Raw genomic sequence first — 22,375 nt, forward strand, 5'->3', positions numbered from 1 at the left:
GGCTCGCGAGCCATACGTGCAGGGCCGGATTTAGCTGATCGGGGGCCCGGGGCACTTTTAGATCGGGGGGCCCCCATGCAAAAAATTTTTTGCGCCTACGGCGCGAAAAATCATCTTTACGTCTACAGTAGCATCAGTTCAGTACTGCACAGCATTTTGCAGAAACTTTAAAGGCCAAAAGGAAAAAAAATAACACAAAATCACATTTTAACCACATAGGGGGGCCCTTCAAAAGTCGGGGGCCCGGGACAACTGCCCCCTCTGCCCCCCCTAAATCCGGGCCTGCATACGTGGCTCTTTTGATGACGGCATGTAGCTCGTAGATAAATCTAATCTTTTAAAGTATAAAACACGAAAGCTTTATTTTAACTTTTCATTACCATTTAGAGCTGAAAATACGCTTAGAATGTACCAAATTAAATGTATTTTTTTAATTTTTTTATAGTGGAGACCCCCAGACCCCCCGCTGTTTTTCCCGCCTCACTTTTACAACTCACCAGCTGCCACGACATGTTAGTTGTAATAAGTGTTTAAACATTATATAGCTCTCACGGAAATACATTTCCAAAAATGTAGCTTTTATGGCTTTCTTACCTAAAAAGGTTGCCGACCCCTAGATTAGTTTCATGATCGTAATCCTCAAATGCCTCAATGTGGAGATAAACTAGTTATCAATACAGGAGATCTAGAAAAAAATGAAGGTACCACGACCTTGGTTCCTAAATGCGCGTTGCAAGTAAGGGCAGAGTAAATGCCAAGGACGCTGAATGGTAAAAATTGAGCATTTACCTGAGAGGTATAATGCCATGCACCTACACAAGGTATACCCTTATCTTTTCTCATTCCATAACATAGGCTACTGTATGAAGTTTGTGCTCTTTTCCTTTCGGTCCAATGCGTATTTGTCAATAAGGTTTGTTAATGAAGCTATATCGCAATTACAAGAGAAGTCTATGCCACAGCTTACAGAGTTGTGAGTGCATGCATGTTGTAGAGCTGTTTGAAATCATGATTCTTATCGAAACGAAATTAAACGAATTTTTTGCAAAAAGTAATAATTCAAGAGCCCAAATTGAGTCAAAACAAGAACTACCGGTACCTTGAAACACTGTATGTTTGTTTCAAGCAACCATCGCTTATTGTAGCCTAAAATTAATCCTGACTTTTTTTGCTGGATTTCAAAGCTTTCTGGCTTATCCAAGATAAGGGACAGATCCAGGTGTCATGACGCATTTTTAATTAAGACTGACTCTTCAAAAATACACTGTGAAATCCTCAAACGAAATTGAAGCTATTCATATAGCGAGCAAACATTGGTCATTTTGCTTTAAAGAAAACCGTTTCAACGTAGTAGCATAGTTTTAAGCACAAATCACAACATGTTAATCATTTAAGCCACAAAAAATTACCGGTCCACTTCAATGCTTTGGGGTGATTATGCAGATTGTTTCCAGACTATTTATTGTGTCGTTATTTATTTTAAACGAGGATTTTGCATGACCTGTCCTTCTCAAAGATGAACTGACACAAAACATAGATCGTTTGATTTCTATCAATATCTTTGAATTAAATCTGTCTAACAGATATTATGATAACAGAGAATAACAAGACATGATTTAGCCACCTAAACCACAAATATGTTGAATTGCTCACGTTGTCATACCATGACGCTGATTTATACAAAGTAAAGAAATTTCGAGCCTAAAAGCAAATTCGAAGTAGATTTTGTTCATTTCTGCTTGGTATTGCTCTGCGAAGTGATAGAAAAAGGAATAGTCTGAAATCTCTTTTTTGGTAGAATGTATCAACCAACGCAGGGAAGACAAAGAAATGCGCAATCAGCGAACAGACTTGGTGACTGATAACGCAGTTTGGCAACAGTGACGCTGTTTTGTGGTGCATTGATACCTCACAATGCTGTGCAGTGCAAGTCAACTTGAAGACCACTTCGAGCAAACTATTTCTCTTCTCTGTGACACTGACAGCGTTTACTCGATTACAGTTGACAAGTCAGGCAAGAATGCGAAGTAAGCTTTGTTTGTAAATAAGACGTCTATTGAAGTTGCAGCGTGCGCCATGTCAACAGTTTTCAAGCTCAGCATGTTGTGCTAGGTTAGTCAGCAAATGATAAAGTGGAAAGACAAGGCTGTTTCAAGAAATATTATTTAAGTGTGTTAATTCAACGACAAAAGATGCTGAATTTTACTTTTGAAAAGTCAAATCAACTGGCCTAACCAAATGTCAACCTTGTTGTTGTTTTCCAGTAGCTTTAATAACCACTTCAATAATTACACGATGCCTTTTTTCAGGCGCACTTTGATTGATAGGCAAAATTTAGTGTGCAAAGTCAAGTCTTGGCACATTAGAAGGCCAGTTATTTATGTTTTATCTACGACTTTTTAAAGGCAGAGCGCAATGGAAAACTCGACATTTCATGTCTGAATGCAGAAGATTTTGAATACTGTACACTGTACAGTGGTTGTAGTACAAGTATACAAACTTTGTGGTTGCATTGAGTCTCACGAGTATGGTTTTATTGGGAAGAACAGTTTTAGTCAACGATGGACTCAAATACTTTATTTGGGTAAGTAACACTTTCAAAAAAGTTTATACACTGGCTTATTTCGAAACAAACTTGTTTTCCTTTTTAGTAGGCCTGAACTCTTTGCAAAGTAATTTTTTAAGTTGCACGTTTGGGGGTAGGCTAGTGTTTTATAGGCTAACTTTTTTCGGGTTTTGAAAATTGATTGGTTTTGAGTTGAGTATGATATGCAGTGTCGAAACGCAAATACAGGTCACCAGTACACCAGACCTTTTACATGTAGTGCATTAAATGGAGACATATTATACATAAAGTAGCCTACTTCATTAAGTACTTAAGTTTGAACATTTAATGTTCAAACTTGTTTCTTCAAAAGTTGCGCAGTTCTGACGAGTAGAATGGTGACAAGTTTGCAAAGAAAAAAAGAAAATTAAATCTTTCAACTGTGTTTTTGCTGCTCGTGATTTATACCGCAGAACACACATGAGGAAACAAGCTGGCAAAGCTGTAAACAGCCATGTTATGTAACTTTCCCCGTACACCTCACGTGGTCAAATCTTTGTTTTCATGACCACTCATTTCGAAATGTTAAGAGTGTTACTTTTTGTATGAAATCACTTGCTTTGATTTGACAATCTTGAAAAGGTGTTTGCTCCTTTCTCAATCAACTTAAAACAGCTTTTTGTGATGTTAGCGAAAACGCTTAGCAAACAATTACAAAATACTCGTTTTACTGTAAAAAATGCTGAATTGGCATGTAAAAGGTGGTTGTGTTTTTGATGCGGCTATCTCTATAAACAAGTAGTGTGTAATTTTAAAGCAACCGTACATTACTTACATGTTTTAAAGTGCTGCATGGCTAAAGAGTTTGGCTACACGCAACCAATCTGTCATCACATACTGTTAAGCAGTAATATCCCTGAGATAAGACAGACAAACGAGAAAGAAATGTTAGATCAATTGATAATGTGCAACTGATAGTAGAATTTAATAAGAAAGATATGAAAGGTCAACAGATCACACCTAAAGTTGAAATTTAGAATGTTAAAATTTAAGGCTATTGCCAAAGGTCAGCCACAAATCATAGTGCCAAGTGGGCTACTTGTAAGCTGAACTCCTTTCAATATCGTATTACCTCGGACCTGAAGCTTAGCTTGAACTTACACATGATTGACAAGGTTAACTATTTTTGCTTTCAGGTATTGGCAATAACCATAGAAAATTGAAAATTTACTGATGCAATAAAAACGTGAAACACAGCTTGTTATTATGCAAATTTGACAAGTGTGGCCCATTCAACTACTGCAAACTGCATTTCTACAATTTTTAAATAGGTTTTAGAGAGTCTGCATTCCCTATTTTATTTATCCCAAAAAACTGCTTTGTTTATAAACCCGAGAAGTAGACATATTTTGACAATACATTTACACTAAATTTCAATTAAAATAGTTTAAGCATAGCCACTTTAAAGCATAAATTTGAGAGATAACGAATGCCCTGGATGAACTTGATTTTGGGAATAAATTTTGCCTCTTTGCTTACGTGTTACTACGCAGAACGTGAAGAGCTTCTTAGCGATTGCTCGTTACCTAAGCCAGAGAGCCTGTGAAATGAGCCATGCCAAGGTTAAAAAAGCGCGCATGTGGCCCTTCACCTCTCGAGGGCATTTTTAACTGCTTACTGCAAAATAATCTTAAAGCAACCAGACACCTTTGAGATGTTTCAAAAATAAAATTTCCATTCCCTAATGAGTGCCAGAAAATGTTTGACATAATAACTTATTTCATCGAGTCAACCTTTACCAGGTCAGTGGTTGAGTTGTTATCACCTTCGACTGTAGTGTTGGTAGGACTGGATTCGATTCCAGGTCGGGTCATAATAAAGACTTTAAACCCGGTACCAATTTCGTTCTTTCTTACATATGACGGTGAGGAGGTCGGTTAATAACGTGATGGCATTGTAAATGTGATATGAAATTAAACATGAGCCCTGTTGCTAAAAGACCATAGCAGTTGTAGAGCGACAACAAATAAACTATAACATTATTATTATTATCCATTTAACCGGCTTACTATAACAAAACCGAGCAAGAGGGGGTTGTTCAAATATGATATGACGTCATTTTCTCTTATTCACCCCAAACATGACGTTTTTGACAGGCCCATATAAAAAAAATGTGACGGTTCTGTCCCCCCACGTGAGCGTCACATAATATTTAAACAACCCCCAGTATGATAACATAATGACACCCGTGTGCGCCCACAAACAAGGGTGTTAAGTGATCTTGGCATGTTTGCAGATGACTTCTCCCGCACAGCATTTAGCGCTTTCTTTGTGGGTGGCTAAGTGGTCGGAATTAACTACCAACTAACGAAAGAAGACCATAAATAATGTTAAAGTACGGTATTGCGCTTTTGTTGCTTCAATTGCTCTCCTGTCATGATCGTGTAACTCAGGTGTGCTTTTTTGGGTAAATTCGACATCAATTCTTACAATATTTAAAAATGATTCCATTTGTAACATTATTCAATGTGCTCATTTGTGCATGAAATTTAATATTTACTTGGCAATATACAAAGGTTTTTCAATGGCATAACCTTGCTGGAGTTACATTGCTGCAACAATAAACAGATATTGCATTTTGGGTGATCACTGTAATAAGAAACTCTTACAAGGCCTTCTCTTTCGTGACGTCAGCGTGAAAAAAGAAAAAGGTCCAGATTCTGTGATTTTTACATTGTGTTTGTTTCTCATTGATGCCTATCATGGTCATATGTCAAGCGTTATGTAAGACGTTGATATTTGGTAGAACGCTAATAAACATATTTTTGACTACGCAATGTTCCGAATACGTCAAAATCTTTCCCATTTTTACTCTCCCAAAGACTTTACAATGTTTCAAATATATCAACCTTGGACAATAAAATCCTTTCGAGACCACAATTTGGCTGCTGTGGATTGTCGCTTGTTGAAAGGGAAATCTTTTGAAAATTAATCGTTTTTCTAACTAGCACGTTACAACTCCTCCAGATCAGAAAACGGTTCAAGCTAAACGAAAAACAATACAAGAAATAAAACTAATCCTCTCAAGCTTTTACTAATTGTACGTAAAATTACCAACCATTTGGTTTAACTTCTTAGATTACGAAAATTACATACTAGAATTTTGCAGATCTAGGCCAACTATACGTCCAAAGTTCTCAGAGTAAGCCTATTGTCTCAGATTACTTAAAATCCACTTCAGTATTGCTGAAATTTTAAGTGCTTCTCATTCACCATGGGCCGAGCTGGCAGAAGGGATAAACTCTCCTCCAAGTCAATCAAAATGTTAAAACTATTCTCCAGATATAACTTTTATACACAATACACATATACAGTATCTTGCGCGAAACCCTGCCTGAGAACTACTTCTAATTATTATGGTTATTGGTTATTCTTCTGACCCAAAATTTTAATGCTTTACTATTCACTGCATATTGCATAATAATAAACTCACTTGATTTGTTATGTCTAAGTTATGCCTGTCTAATGTCTGAGATTGCAAAGTAATATAAGTAGGCTAATATCAGCTCTTGTATTGACTATCATGTTTTTATTTTATTTTTTCAGACAACTTGGCTAACCATCAATGGAGTGCTTTTCTATTACACATTTATGTATTATTACACTGGACCTGAGTTCTACTACTTGCATCAAATGCTTGGGGTACGTCGATTTGAATGGGTTGTATTGTATGTAGTATGTTTTTAAACGTTAGCATGATAAAGCTTACAGACCCACAGAATAGCCGGATTTTTCATAAACGTGTATATTGTATAAGCAGTGAAACAATCTTCTTGCCACGGGGCAAAGCGTTGCAATGTTATTAACACGTGAGGTAAATATTGACGTTTTAAAGGTTTTTGAACTTGGTCGTTCAAAATGGGAGATTGAATCGGTTTTAAGTGGCATCAATGACCTCACACACACTTTTACGCTTTTACGTTGGTAGAAGTAGGTTAACTAGGAAAGATATTTTAAATCTTTGAGTCGAATTAGTTAAGTAATAAATGTACATTTCTTGTTACAAGTTCTCGAATATTCTAAATGAAACTTCTTGATAGCACAGTGTGCATCTTGATTTGCAGTATGGACTATGCATTAGTCGGGCCAGTGCTGCCTGCATTAACCTGAACAGCAGTGTTCTTCTTCTTCCGATGTGCAAAAGACTGATCACGCATCTTCGAGGAATGAAATGTGTAAGTTTTAGTTCTTCTTCGTCGTGTGAGCTTCTCGGGGACGAGAGCCTATCATTTTAACACCCCAGATTCACGATGTTCCCGGACTACATTGAGAGACTGCTTGAGAGTTAATTTTTATTTTTAGTTATTGTTTAGGTGGAATAATTACGTGTTCCCGGACTACACTGGGAGACTGCTTGAGAGTTAATTTTTATTTTTAGTTATTGTTTTGGTGGAATAATTACACATTCAAGTTATTGTTTCTTGTTTAGAAACCGTGGCAGTAACCGTGTGCTAGAATTTGATCAAACATTGTATGTTTTCCTTTTGAAGTAATTAATATGACCGTGTAAATCAGAAGTAGCCTAAGTTAGTAGGCTACTTTTAGCTGGTCTATTATGATTGAGACTCTACTCCTATCTTTATTATTTTGGTTTACTAGTCTGTATTAAAAGGGATAAAACAATAAATCGTTTTTTGAACATGAATATTCTGAAGACCATACTTCACAGTAAAATAGACTGTGGATGCAATAACGGATTCAGAGAGGCCTTGGTCACGTACCCTTCCACAACAACAAAAAAATCGTGCAATTTTTTTCGTTTTGTTTTAGTTTTTCCTCGCTCTGCTGAAAAGACTATATCCTACAAAACAATATAAGACTAAGTTATACAAACCTTTGCCAAACAACAAAGTTATCGAAGTCCTTCTGCGGCCATGAAAACACTAATTAGAAACTTAGTTTGAATTTCAACGAAACCTTGCAGCTCCTCCTACAACATTCTACAAGGCATTTTTAATTTGACGAATTTCGTTAAATGCAAAATGTACGTATTAACTATACAAAGTTATTGGGTTACTTCGCCGCATGCGTCGTTGCTGATGCAGCTTTTGACAAACTAAACGCCGAGCTTGTAAATTTTGTTGTGTTCCCGGTGTCGTGCAGTGTCCCAAAGTGTTCTTGGTTGACTTATCTTGTCGAAAATTTTATAAAAATTTTAGTTGCTCTCGTTTCAATGGAGCGACCCTTCAGAGAGAGGTCTCCGTATTTTTTTCCTGATGGTATGCCATCAATTTGAATTGATTTGGAGATATGCTGTTCACTAGTTTCTTGTCTTGTAGTACGAGTTTTAAAACTTCTCCTTTTGTAGTATGGACTGCGCTGTATTTGAAATCCGGAGAATTCGTCTGTAAAACACGTTTGAGCGGCGTCATGTGTCAAACCTAGTTCCTGTTTCTACAATATATGTATATATGTAATATATATGTATATGTAAAATATATGTAAAATATATGTAAAATATATGTAAAATATATGTACAATATATGTAAAAAATGACCAAAACAAGATAAATTTGTCAAAAATCTCTGGGGTGCAAGTTCTCCAACTCCCAAATCATTTGCTTCTTAGGACTTCAACTTTTACATTGTTCATTTACTCTTAAAAATTTGTTTCGATAAAACTCTAGTGCCTCAGTTTTTTTGATACTCGCTGCTGTGCTGGTATGAGTTCGACATTGGTGATTTTATTTAGCCTTCTCCATAATGATTAAAATGTTGTAGTACACCATCTTTGCAACAAACTACAAATCCCAATAGGCTTAACTAAAAATATTGGATGAGTTTCAAGTATGTATCAAGTTTTTTTTTAAACGTCATCATTTTGTCACGTCACAACTTTTATAAATGCTTGTATCATTTCGCATCATGACTTAGCATTAAATTTGTTTAAATTTAGCAATAACTATATTTTTACGGTGGATGTATTACTCAAAAAATTATTGGAAAATAAATTTGAGCCTTCTTTGTCTAAATTTCCATCTGCAAGTTAATAATTTCATTTGCGTGTGTTTTAGCAAGATTAATCTCATGGGAAATATTTGATCTGTTAGTCATGTATGAAGCACGCAAGACTTTTCACTTGTTTAGACAGCTTTTGATCATTTGACATATACCTCTATGAAACATGTCGTCTTTGTAACTCATGTGGTCATTTCTCGATGGCTTCTAATATCGACACTCGTTAATGCTACTTGAATGGCGACTTAAATCTTTTGCACTTACAGGAAAGTGTGCAGTAATGAATTCTTCAATTGCCTTAATTTTCTTTTGTTATTGTTGTTTGGACTCTGCCACATATCAGAGTGCTCGACTTATGCCAGCCGTGTTTATTGAAAAGTTGTCCATCCAAATATTGTTCATTATGGCGATGATCGTTTTCATCAAAAAACGCTGTTTAAACCTGCACATAGAAAATATTTGCGTTATACAAATGATTGTATTTCGTTTAGCACCGCAAGCAGGCTCCATGAAAAATTTATCGCTTTTCTTCGCTTGAGCTTTTTGCTCCCATTTTTTATCCAAAATAACTGTGCTCACACTTGTCCAGTCACAGACAGTTGAGTAAATAGTTTTAAACCTGTAAAGGAGAGATTAGGTAATTGTCCACATGTCGCTTTTGAAATAGGCTACAGTATAATATACTCCAGCTTTTTAATGTAGTGTTAAAATTTTTTATGCAACTGATCCAATTACAGTAGCCTACATTTAATTCATTCAGTTTTTTAATGAAAACTTTTTACTGTAAAATAATCTTAAGCGAGCGAATACTTCAGTCAGCAAAGCAAACTTTGCAATCCATATTTCATTTCCATAGGTTTATCACATTCACAACTCTGTTTATTCAGAAAGGAGAATCGTATTGTTTGCTTAAAGCGGTCGCTGAATGGTGGAAGCCAATCAGCTGATTAGTGAACCTGGGTTAGTAGGCTTGTCGTGGACCAACAGCTACAGTTTTAGCAAAACAAACCGGAATGCTTTGTCTTGCAAAAAGATGGGCATTTAGTGGGCTTGCTGCGGCATTTCACATTATAGTCAACCGTGCAGTCAGTAACCCATATGTCTCAGTGGCAAACTTTGCTATTTTTATGATGAGCGAAACTGCTGAAATTGCAAATTCCTACTTTATAGCCAGCCGTTTATACAAACGAATTTATTTTCACACAAGTCAGTTCAAACATAAACAGCTAAAAATCGATTTCGATCAGCTAGTAGCTAGATCTTCGATCGAAATCGATTTTTAGCTGTTTATGATTGAACTGACTCGTGTGAAAATAAATTCGTTTGAACCAATGTTTTACGTCAAGCAAATATCGCATCAGACTTGAATTATTGTAACTTATAGGTAATTTAAATAGATTACCAATCTTAGGCTTTCTGGTTACTATGCTGTTACACCTTTAGTGTAGAATGAAGGCAACCTTACCAGGCATATGATTGATGAAGTAGGGCATGCAACATATAATTCTGTATTGAGTGATAGTTGTCTATGAAAATCCTGGACCAGTGCTAATATAAGTCTTTTGAACAAAAGTTTTTTTAAATTGGAAATTTGTGACATTTGTTTATTGTGTTTCCGGATTATTTCAAGCAGTTTAAATACTTTTAAAATTTTGATGGAAATTACACATTCAAATTTGACATTTAATTTTCGAAAACTTAACTATATTTTTGAAACGTCATTCCGTCAATTTTACATCGATTCAACATCTTCAATCTGGTCTGCAGACGTTGAATCAATGTAAAAATGACGGATTTTGTTGTATTGGCAAACGTCTTTGACACCATGCAAGCACGTTTTCCTATTTCTTTTTTTCTTTTCGTACATCGACATTTTTGGCCATGTTCAGCGATAACTGTCAAAATGTATTCTCTCTCATGCGCTTAGTGTGGTTTTAGTCGTAATTCAACTTAATTGCATTTGTAAACACCAGTCCGCAAACCGTTGTCTTTGCTTTGTCGGCCGTGATCCCTGAGTCATAATGCGAGATTTAAACATTTAGTTCATCATTTATGTCAGAGCTTTTTTTTTGTTCAACCAAGCCTTAGCATTGCCGTGGCAACCGGATTTTAACAATTAAACATGTCTGGCGTAGAAAAGTTGTTGTATTTCGGTTTCCGTCAGCTATTCACAGTCAATTTCAAGGAAACCTATTGAATAAAACAGTGTGCAAATGACAATTTCCAAACAATGTCAAGCTAACTTAACCTAGTGCAAATCGTACATTTCCAAACCTACCATTCAACGAAGCGACACAGATTTTGACAGTTGCGTCGTCTGCTTATGTGTTTACATAAGAAATACTTTTCTACAGTTATAAACGTTATTTACACTGCCTCAATACCTCTTGTGTTTGTGATAAATAAAAGAATTCTTACATAAGAAAAATAGAAAATTTACATCTAGGGTTAGATGCACCAATAGTGGATGTTTTAAGCGTCCGATTGAGCTAACTATCTGATTAGTTCTTTGGCAATCAGTTTGTGCGAAGTTTATATGTTGGTCAGTAATCAGCGATTTTAATCAGCGGATTACAGTTTGCACATACGCAAAATGATTTAGTCTGCTGGATAATTGGTTAATCGCAGATTAGCGTTATGGTTAAATAATCCACTCTTGGTGCAAACAACCCTTGATGTGGCTAGCTAATCAAAACCAAATTATAAAAGGTGTTTGTGATATTTTTAGTCTCTTAACTTTAACGCAGTCAGACTTTGTTTTGCAAAGTTTGGTTTTGCCAGATTTCTTATTTCATCATCTTTATCTGTAATGCATGAACATTTATAGCATTTTGTTGCACCACAAGACATAGGTCTGCAGTTGACTTGACCTTTCTTGTGTTTGTGAGTTGTATTGTTATGATTTGTAACAAAAATTTATTTTGCAACGTTGCCATTTTTATTGCAGTTTGTTGGAAGACAGTTTCGACGCATGCTGGACAGAGGGAGATCTTTTCACATGTTCTGTGGACATGTAGTGTGCCTACTGGCAGGTGAGCCACTTGGTTACATGATGAAGATACTGCAACAAGTTAAACGTGTTATCGTAACATTAGATTTCTATCTTTTTGTAAGAAATTTGCATAACAGTTAGCCTACATCTTTTCCCTAAAACTCAATTGCAGCCCACGACAACTAATTTGAAAGACATTCAGAGAGTTCTATACACTTGGCTACACCGCAACATTGTTATGCATCACCACTAGACTAGTTGTTAAACCAGTCTCGCCAACTTTTAAAAGCATGATATTTGGTAGTTGGTGTTTATTTACTGTAAGTTCTATGATGGTCAGCAGCATGTCAACGCTGATGTGCTGAAACCGAACTTAGTAGACAATGCTTTTCTTATATATCCCCGTACCAAACACGTATGATATCTTTCGTCAAAAGTTATCTGTATGTATTGTTCGTTTATTGTAGACTAAGGTATGGCAGATATGACTATATTTTGAAAGACTTGCAGAGCCCATAAATAAAGTGGGGAGTTTATTTTTTCTACAAAACGAAAAGTAGCCTACCGTTTGCATTATACTTTCTGCTTTGTGAAGAAGAGAGCGTTCTTCCAGGCTATCAGCACAAGGCCGAGTGCTCTCTAGTAGTGCAACAATCGGCTGCCGAGAAACTTTTTGCTTTGTTGCTTTTATGCCTTGGCATGTCTTTAAAATATCTGCATAAGCAGCTTGTGAAAAATAACAGTTAATAATACCGTTGCAAATTAACACCTGTCTGCTGTGCAGAGAGAGCGTCTAGATGACCTCAGGTCGATACCACTAGAGCATGTAAGCTGCTTAAATAATATGTTTAAAAGTGAATATGAAAATGGCTTTCTTGCCGTCCACCTAATTTCCCTAAATCTTTGACTCTCGTTTGTACCGTAAGCGAGCGTGGGAAGCGAAAATAAACTTCACAAAGGACCGCGTTTTTATACCGACTTAGAAGAATGTTATTTGACATAAAAAAGCAGTGAAGCACTAATTTGTTCCAATAAAGTTTTTAGTCTAATTCAATGCAAGACCTTTCTACGAAGACTGCTTATGAGAAGCACTTCTTGGAGGTGGTCTTATTTCAACAGAAATTAGTTTCGGTCCATTTGCTACAAAAATTGCGAAAAATAAATTTGCGTTAAAAAGAAATCGAAAAGATAAGTCGTAGAAATTCTGACAAAAAAAAATTAACAGCATTGGTGGTTTGGTGAAAACAAAAACCTGGGTGTGGCTTAAATTGACAAGACAAATAGATTCCTTGATTTCTTGTGGCAAGATGTTACTTGAGACATCTTAAAATTACTCTTTGCCATCAATTTAGAGCTGCCAATTACATTTCTTCTTTACTACTAAAATTGGATAAGTTGTATTTTGTCTTGAAACATTGCAACACTACAGCTGCTGCTGCAAAGATCTTATCGGCTAATGCGATACTGTACTAGCCATCTTGACCTCTTTAAGCTTGTGTAAGATGCTTAAACTGTCAATTACGACGCGTTTTGTTTTCAGGTTACAAGACTGGCTTAACCTACTTGTGAGGTCATATGTCATGTGTCAAATATTTGATGTCTCACAACAGAAGAAAGCTCACACTCAGCGCAGACATAACCACTCGGCCAGAACAGTGTGTTTTCAAACAAATTAATTTGTTGATAGGCTAAACGAAAATTGCGAATGCCTATGAAACTAATACAGGCGGTCTAGCCAAATATCTTCTTTAAAACATTCTTTTTCATTTCAGTTAACCTTAAAACGAAAACCAAATGACATGGTCTACATCTAGGGTTTTTGTCATACTACTTTTATGAATGTTGTACTTTTATGAATGTAGTTTCATAAACCAAACACTATGGCCTAATGTGTATGCTGCCGCGGATCATCTTTGCGTGCATATCGCAATAATAATGTAGCCTACAAATAGGCCCAAAACTGAAAATAGAAGTTCAAACTCAAAGGTCGTTTGAATCACGAAATAAACATGAAAGTTTTTTTTTTTCTGAAAATCGCCAAAGGCAAGCTGGTAGGTAACACTGATTTACTAAGTGTGCTAAATTTAAGCCTAAAATTGTTTAAGCCAAAGTTCAAATCTGACCTGGCAGGCGGGCAGCCCATCCCAATTTACAGCTCTGGTTCCAAGACCTTCAGTAGCAAGCTTTCAACCAGAAATGTTTATGATTTTGGTCATTTCACGCTGCAATATTTGACAACCTTTACTTACGTTAGCTTAATCTAACTTTAGTCTAACTCTAACACTATCTAATTTAAGATTATATTTGTCTTCAATTAAAGGATATTTTATGTTTGATTGGTAGTGACTTATACGTTGACAGTTATTATCTCTTTTCAGACTGCAAATCAACCGTTTTTTACATTGATTTAACGTCTGCAGACGTTAAACCAATGTAAAAAAACAGTTGATTTGCTGTCTGCCTTGGTATATGATCTAAAAATAAGATCTTGCTATGAAATCATTGCGTGCGTCCAACCGAACATTATACGCATTCTATTGCTATTTAATGAGTTCGAGGTTTCAGGCTTGCATGCTTTTATAATCCGTGGCACGCGCACGAATTCATTTTAAGAATTTTATTTTAACATGTTTTTGTGGCTTTTTTTCTTAACAGTGATTGAACAGTGTCTGCGTGATTTGCTTTGTACGTTTGTTTACCTTTGCCAGAAGAGAAAAATTTGCTCGTTTTTGGACGTTGGTTCAGCGGTCAATCAAGATAAAAGGTTAATCCTAAAATATTAAACAATTATAAAAAAGATATTATAAAAGACATTATAAAAAAGATTCGTTATAGCGAGATTGTACCACTGATATCCATCAAACTAGGTTCAGCATCAGCCGCAGTTGAGATTCTAATCGAAAGTCTTGGCTTGCAGCCCTCCCACAGACGTGATACCCGAACGTTTTACTTTATGACTACGACGTAACGTACAGTAATTGTGTTTAGACTGGAAAAATGCAGACCCAGCGCATAAACAATAAATAAAATTGAATAAATAAACGAAAAGTTAAAAATAAATTAAATTTTTAAAGTAAAAAAGGGTTGTAGAGCTACATATGTTTGAGAAGTTGGTGATTTTTTATTTCAACTAGCACATAAACATTGCACAATACAAGAGATCGGTGATTTTCAAGAACACCGGTTTTAGTAGAAGGCATAACAATATCTAATGTAAATGTGGTTCAAAGTATGAAAAATATAAACATCACGACATATCCAGGGAACATGCAACAACCCACACATTGTTTTAATTTTTTCTATTCTCATTGTCCTTTGTTCGGTTAAAAGGTCAACGCAGTTTTAATAGAATGTTTTGGTTAATTGTCAGCATATTGGAGCCTCCCTTTTTGTTTTATTTTGATTTTGTTGATCCAAAAGCAATAATAGTTTGTACTGGCTCATGCTGCTGAGGTCGTACTCCCGGATAGCAAAGTCCAATGAATTTACATTAATTAACGTTGTATCGCTATAAAAATAAACGGATTTTGCTACCTTGATACTGGGATCTGTTTTGTATGCTTTTTATATTGGACGGGTTTTCTTTTTTTGTCAATTTACGAACAAATAAGTCCCGGAAGATTTTTCCTACTGATTAGAGTTTATTACTGTTTCATGGTTGTCAAACTTCAAGTACCAGAGTTGATATAGACGAAAAACAAAACGTTTTTGCACAGACTCTGTTTTTTTTGCGTTTTGAATAGAAAAACGAACGTAAAAAGCAAACAACTGTTTCAGCGTCTTGCACCTACTAGGTTAGTTGTCTGACACAGGGTTTTAAAATCTGGGCAGCGCAAACGTTTTTCTTGACCAATTGGTTTACAAAAAGGTCACTCTGTTTGACTTGGTGATTCGCTGCCACTCGTGCGTTAAGAAACAAATTTAAAAACACAAAAAGGTTAAGCAAGCAAACCGCTAAAAGACACTTTTACAATCTTGATGTGGCATCGACAAGTGTACACGCGTGCTTCCCATCGATCAACAGTCCTTAGTTATTGTTGATGGACGGCGATCTGCCGATGCTGCATTTCCTGGAAAATATTTTCGCACTAATTTCAGTTTAAAAAACAAGTACCGCAAGACGGTTTTTATGTTTTAGTCTTGGCGAATATCAAAGTATGTACTACACTGAAGTCTTAGATAAGTAATTGGACGACTAGGCCTACTGCTAGTCTAGACTCTACACAATAGCCCACACTAAAGTCTGATGCTCCTGTATCTCTCGATCTTTTCAAGGTACGAACTGACGGTACGAATTGTTCATGGTACGAATTAGGTTGCATCCTGAAACTGGATGTTGTAAGAAATTTGTTCAATGAGCAGCTACATAAAAGTGGTTTGGTGAAGCGTAATGCCTTTTTGCGGAAATAAAAATGCCGCATTCGATCAATAGCAGTCGCCGATCTTAATTTGATTTCACCTGTTATCGACAATGTTTATATGCAGTATTCTTGTTTCATGTTGGCAAAGTATTGCATAGCTGGATGATGAGGATGCTTCACAAATTCAACGATTTTTAAACATAGTTAACAGCCTAGACCGAGAGTGACGAACCTTTTTGCTGTCGCGGGCCACTTTGTCATTTTTAATCGTAACCTACTATGAAATGTTTTAGAAGCGACTCAAGATATTATTCTTGAAAAGTAACAAACGGCAAATGAAAGTAACAGTTAACAGTCAAGGCAAACACCGTTTTTCCTAGGCTAAGCTTGCTTGATTGCTATTAGACTATTGGTATTTTTGTGGTTTTGCATAAAGTAGTTGAGCAAAGAATGGTCACCATATAGTAGCTTGATACATCTAATTGGCCGGATATGATATTTAGTCGGGTCACACTAAAAACCTTCAAAAACAATTCCGCTTGTTTTCGGTATCGGGTAAAGAAGGAATTGAGTCGAGGTAAAAATGCGTTCGCATCTTAAGTATGATGGTAGATTGAAACACTTACAATTACTAACAACTTTCAGCTGTAAGACAACAATACAGTAGCTGCCAGTTCAATTGATGCATCACACTATCACAACAAAGAACTTTGACATGAATTTATATTGACAGTAGTCTTAGGTTATGAGCATTTATCTACTGACACGCCGATGTGGCCTCACAGTGTTTGATGCTTCGATTTTCTTACTGCGGTTGACAAAAAAGATGTTTCAATATTTGCTCTAGGATTTCTTGACAAGGTCCGCCACTTAAACATAAACCTTTCCATCACCTGATTTCTTTCTTTTGGCACAGACAGAAAGTCCCTTTTTAGTGGTAGGTGTTTAACCCAGACAGATCCGGAAGCCTTTAGTCGACCAAAAGTATGACTAGCATCAATTCTTCATCGCTTTTGCAAACAGTTTATGGTTACATGTTGTCCATTGCGCGTACATAACCTAATATGAGATTACGTAATTGTCACAAAAGAGACATCTCGTCATACAAGTGGCTGTGAAATGATAAGTTTCATTGGTAAACTGACAACCGGGCATATACAAACCCTTTGTCTGATAGCTTATCAAGCAGAAAAGTGTTTACATCTCAGTTGTAATTTGATAAGATATTATAAACAGGAGGCTTGCATAATTTTCCTGAAATTGATTCAGAGAAGTGGTTCCCACCTCTTTTTACTCACAGACCTTTTTCAAGAACTATTAAATTTGCGAGTCCTTGTGCTTCTACAGTAAAAGTAAATCTGGGTATAATGTTGCAAAATTACTTCTGAAAATATTAATTTTATTACTTTTTCTCTGTGTCAATGCATATGCGGAATCTCTCAAACCCTTTTAGGATTTCTTGGGTAAACCCTAGGTTGACAACAACCAATTTAGAGCTTTATTTCAGTAACGTAACAAACAAAGAGGATTTGTGTGGGATTTTACCCAAGTTTTAATATTTCAGTGAATCAGCTTGTGTTGTCTCTTTGTTCACATCTGGGATGTGGAATTGGAAATGTTAGTAGGTTGAGTTGGCTTATGCTTTTGTTGCCTTTGACCGGTTGCATGACGATAGTTTTGCCATGTAGAACCTTAGGGAGGGATTTTGCAGGTAGCTAATTGCTATCAGAACAGAAAGTTACAGCATGTACGACTTGTACGTTGTTTTTTTTTATATCAAGATGATTTGGCCGTCTTGGGAAAATTAATTTTGTTCGTCTTTGAAACACCTCTTTTACAGCCTCTTTGTCCTCATCAAAATAGAGTAGAAATTAAAACAATCTAAGAATTTCAAAAGTTATTTTATTGTAAGCTGTTTCTCCAGGATGCTCTCGCAGAACTGAAATGATCTCTGAAAAGATGAATTTGAAAAATTTGCTTTCGGTAAAAATGGGGTCGATCATCAACAACTGACTTTAAAAAGCCACAGCCGTGTACTTGGCGACGTTGTAGTTTCTATATTTGGCCTATGTACTGTAGTTCACATAGTATATATAGTAACTTGATCAGCTGTAGAGCTCTTCGCTTTTGAATAAAAACAAACATGAACAAACAGGACCGAAAGAAGTATTGCGGTTACAACCACATGCTATTTTTAATATTTGAAATGATAACTACTTGGTTTGCACTGTGGGTTGTTGAAATGCAGCTCATTTGGCCCAAAATCAACTTTCAAATAAAAAATGTTAAAAAATAGCCGCAGCTGCGTACAAGGAAGCAAGCTAATTATGGAAAATGAATGAGGAATCTTTACAGTAAATGCTGTTTATCAGTTTTAGGAGGACTCATTGTGCAAACAGTCTTACACATTTCTGCAAGCTAGTCAGTGCAGATCTCTGACCATAAATGTTGCAAAGTGAATTGCCGTTTTAAGATGCTAAACCCACTTAACCGTACCGCCCTCAGCTGCTTGTCTTAATTGGAGTTTGTTGTCATGCAGTTTTGTCTGAAAATACTATTCGGGCTTCTTATTATAGAAACGAACTTCCTGAGGCAAAGATTGTTTTCGGAAATTGAAAACTAATCGGTGGTAATCGTGAAGTTGTGATATCATTTTGGTAACTCGTTTGGCGTCTACCCAAGGTGAAGGTGATAGGCCTACTTAGAAAACCGATTGACCTCTGTAGTTTTTTCATCCCAGTTTTTGACATAAAATAAATTGCACAGTAAGCCTACTTGTCTTTAATGTACTGTAAGGATGTAGCAGATGATTTTTTCGGTCATAGGTCAAAGTTAAAAGAAGTTTTTCACAAACAGATGAATTAAAAAATAAATGAAATGAAGACAACGATTTCTTGTGTTCAAGTGAAACGAAGTACTTCGGAGTTTCGAATTCTATTTGATTCGAAAACCCCTTTTTTAACCCTTTCCTTCCCGAATTATTTTCCCGTATTTCAAAAAATTTTAAATTTAGGCCATATTTTACTTTTAACTTCCGAATATAAAATTTTTAAAAAAATTTAAGAAATGTTGGTTGCTATAGCAACAGCGAAATGTTGCCGTTTGGCAACATTGGTAAGAAGTGGTATGGATATAGGACATAGGTAATATTTCAAAAAAACACTTTATTATTTCTGGAGGAAATTTCAATGTTTCCGTGTACTGCATGTTGAGAAATTAAACATAAACACATATAACCGCAGTGTGTACAGCAATTAAAACGAATTCGGTACCAGTAGGCCTAATATCTTTCGTCAAAGGGTGTCCCGCTGACCAAAATCACTTGGTGTGAAAGGCCAAAAAGCAGTTTTTTCTTCCATTCAAGCAGAATCCCTAGAGTTATATCTTCTAATGGCCCTGCAGTTATATCTGGATCTGGATTATAATTCGGGTCAACAACATCATCATTACGATACATTTCCCCATCCCCATCTTCCACATCTGACTCGATCCCATCAGGGAGCAAAATGTAATTAGTCGCATTATCAACTCCAAATCTCTTCGCCATTTTATATAGGTAGCACTATAGTAACTAAACAGTAATTTTAGACAGATAAGCTGCAATAAACAAAGCTAACATCAATCCTTAGTTTCAGCGAAACACTTACATTCACTTGCCTAACTTACCATTGTTGCCGATCGGCAACGTCGAAAAAGAAATAATTCTAGAAAGCGCAGCACATGAAACGGAAGTGTGCTCTTCCGATTATGTACTGTACCATCACTAATCAACATGTTCTCAAACAAAATTGCCAAATAGAGCCTGTTTATCATTCACAAATTATCACATACAATATTGCACTTTCAGTAGTTTCAACCACCACAGTGAACACGTGTGTTTGATGAAGCAAAACATAAAAACGAAAGACCAGTCAAGCGAAACAAAAGTCTCAAAGCAGTTTAATTAAGTTCAGTTTGTGATCTAATCTTCCCAATGTTGCCGAATGACAGCAGATAAGGGAGAAAAACATCACAAAAGTTGATGTTGCCGTTCGGCAACGGTGGGAAGGAAAGGGTTCCTGGCTGGGAACAATCAATTGAAGTTTAAAACTAGATGCACCCCAAGAAACGCTGAAGACAAGAGGCATTGCTTTTTCAACAGTATGCCTTTGTTAGTCAGTTGCCTTTTTACATCATGTAATTTGAAAAATATAATGCTTTTCTTTTCACCTTAGAAAGGCTGCAAGATTTTACGCAACATAAAAGCGTCGTTCGAATAATACCGCTTAAAAATTTTGTGTTACTCTCTTGTTTATCAATTGCAACAAAAGTGATTTGTTCAATTTCATCATACATTTTCATCTCACCATTCTCAACAAAGCTACGTGAGTTTATTTTAGCGTGCAATGGAGGGAAGACAATTCCACCAAAGCGAGTCAAATCCACGCACTTGTCACTTATCAACTATGAGCTCTGATTAATGAGCGATGGCGAAATTGTAATATTAAGCTATTTTTCACACAAAAACTTACAAAGGTATTATTTGAAACACACAGTCATGGCTTATTACACCAAACCATGACAAGTTGTTTTTTCCTATTGTAATCACCTCACTTCAAAGCTTGGAGTCACAAAAATTCCCCAATTGGTCTTTTCTTGGTCAGCAAGATAGTCCTTTTAAACGTTGATTCATCGTCTGTAGAAGTTAAATCAATGTAAAACAGACTGCCTTGATACCTGATTTGGTTCATAAGCAATTAACCCATTTGCCCTCTGCAGATTTTGTAATCCGCAAACCAAAGTTGTTTCACAAATTTACCTTGAAAGTGATTAATTTCTGGGCCAAGTTTGAATAACATCCCAGTTGACGATTTAAGAAGTGATTACGTAATGTTGCTGTGTCATTTCCAGCTGCTGAATCACCAAGTTACGGTGCGTCAAAAGCTTTTGAACAAACGTGCATTGTGAATACCAGAAGCAAACCTCAGCTTTTTGTTACAGCGGTCCATTGCGGAGCTCATGCGTACAACGCGGTATATTTTTCAAAATATTACAATCCCAAATACAAAGAGTTGAATGTGGCAAAGTATGCAAACCAGGTAAAAGCTTGATATAATTTCTTGGATGGTGTATTGTGCATAGTGTAACAGCCTTTGTCTTTAAGCTTTTAATACCAAGAGTCTATTCTTTTTACCACCTCCCTTTATATATATCTTCGGGCTACACAGCAAGACCACTGAAAAACAGCCAGTGTTTTGTGTCATCTTCCAAGGCACACACACGCTCCGCTCTATTTGGGAGACGAATTGATACACTGTAATCTTTAAGTATGTGATTTGCCGCCTGTTCCTAATCACCATAGATACTTACACAGGAACAAAAATCAACGACTATACCTCTTGTTTTACAGAATCCTCTGCTAATGCTTGTTACCTCACTAGCAGGAGTCACGGGCCTGTTATTGGTTGCTTCGCTATCAATGATTGCCGCCTTTGCTTCAAGACCACTGAGGTATTTTCACTAAGATGTTTGGATTTGTAAAAGTTGCTGTTTTTACGGTTGGGTTTGTTTTAGTGCAAAATTGTACCATTATTAATGTTGAGTTGGCAAAATGACGTACTTGTCACTTTTTGTCACAACTAAGCTTAAACCTGGTGATTGCAGATTTCGATCGGGTAGACTGATCGGCAAAGAAGCCAATCTTTATGTTCGATTTGCTGTAATACTAATATTATGTTTTGTCAAGACTCGGCTGTGTGAACTCATAAGATATCGAACTGACGTCCCTTTGAGCGCCGAGCAAACGCTTAAACCGCTTTGCCACACAACCGATGTTCATCACTTTGTCGTGGTTGTGAAGTCTCCTTCAGACTCATTCGTTTGAAGCAGAGTAGTACACTGAAAATGTTCAATTGCTCATGAAGCAGCTGAATAGTTTTTTTTTGTGTGTGTTGCCATCGACATTGGGCCTTCATACAGATATTGATCCGTGGATAAGCGTTGGATGATGTAGACTACTTTAAAAGTAAAATCTGTTGTTTACCATCAATAGAAAAAGAGAGAGAGAGAGAGAGAGTTACAAAACTAGTATAAAAGACAGAAGTGAAAGATATGCTTAGAAATTTTACAATGACGGATTTACCTAGATGTTAATAAATTTGCTAAACTAGAGTGTATTATTATTTTCACTGCACCGATTAGTTTCTTCATCCAAGAAGTAATTGTGATATCTTTTTGATTGATGCAGGGAACAACATAACCGATTTTGGACCACGCATCACATGTTCATCGTGTACTATGCCCTCTTGATCATCCATGCAATGGAGTAAGTCGGACATGATTTTTCTGTACATACCCTTATATTGCAGGCAATGTCAGTATTTCTTTGACGGTGGCTAGAATTTATGGTCTGTAGGTTACTTAGGGATTACACCTTGCAGGCTTGATGTAGCCTGTTATTATTTCATCTCAGCGCGTTCGC

General features: G+C 36.3%; 1 protein-coding gene across 1 annotated transcript in view; it reads left to right on the forward strand.

Annotated features, from left to right (window-relative positions):
- Nucleotides 1-2,367: 2,367 nt before the first annotated feature.
- Nucleotides 2,368-22,375, forward strand: part of LOC145766898 (NADPH oxidase 4-like) — a 31,191-nt gene continuing 11,183 nt past the window's right edge. The window contains exons 1-7 of the mRNA XM_082578605.1: nucleotides 2,368-2,584; nucleotides 6,152-6,247; nucleotides 6,670-6,780; nucleotides 11,510-11,594; nucleotides 20,896-20,993; nucleotides 21,305-21,405; nucleotides 22,142-22,219. Of these exons, the coding sequence (XP_082434731.1) occupies nucleotides 2,528-2,584; nucleotides 6,152-6,247; nucleotides 6,670-6,780; nucleotides 11,510-11,594; nucleotides 20,896-20,993; nucleotides 21,305-21,405; nucleotides 22,142-22,219 (626 nt within the window). The 5' untranslated portion in view covers nucleotides 2,368-2,527. The remainder of the gene's footprint in view (nucleotides 2,585-6,151; nucleotides 6,248-6,669; nucleotides 6,781-11,509; nucleotides 11,595-20,895; nucleotides 20,994-21,304; nucleotides 21,406-22,141; nucleotides 22,220-22,375) is intronic.

This window comes from Aplidium turbinatum, chromosome 3 (genome assembly GCF_918807975.1).
Source record: "Aplidium turbinatum chromosome 3, kaAplTurb1.1, whole genome shotgun sequence".
Classification (NCBI taxonomy): domain Eukaryota; kingdom Metazoa; phylum Chordata; class Ascidiacea; order Aplousobranchia; family Polyclinidae; genus Aplidium; species Aplidium turbinatum.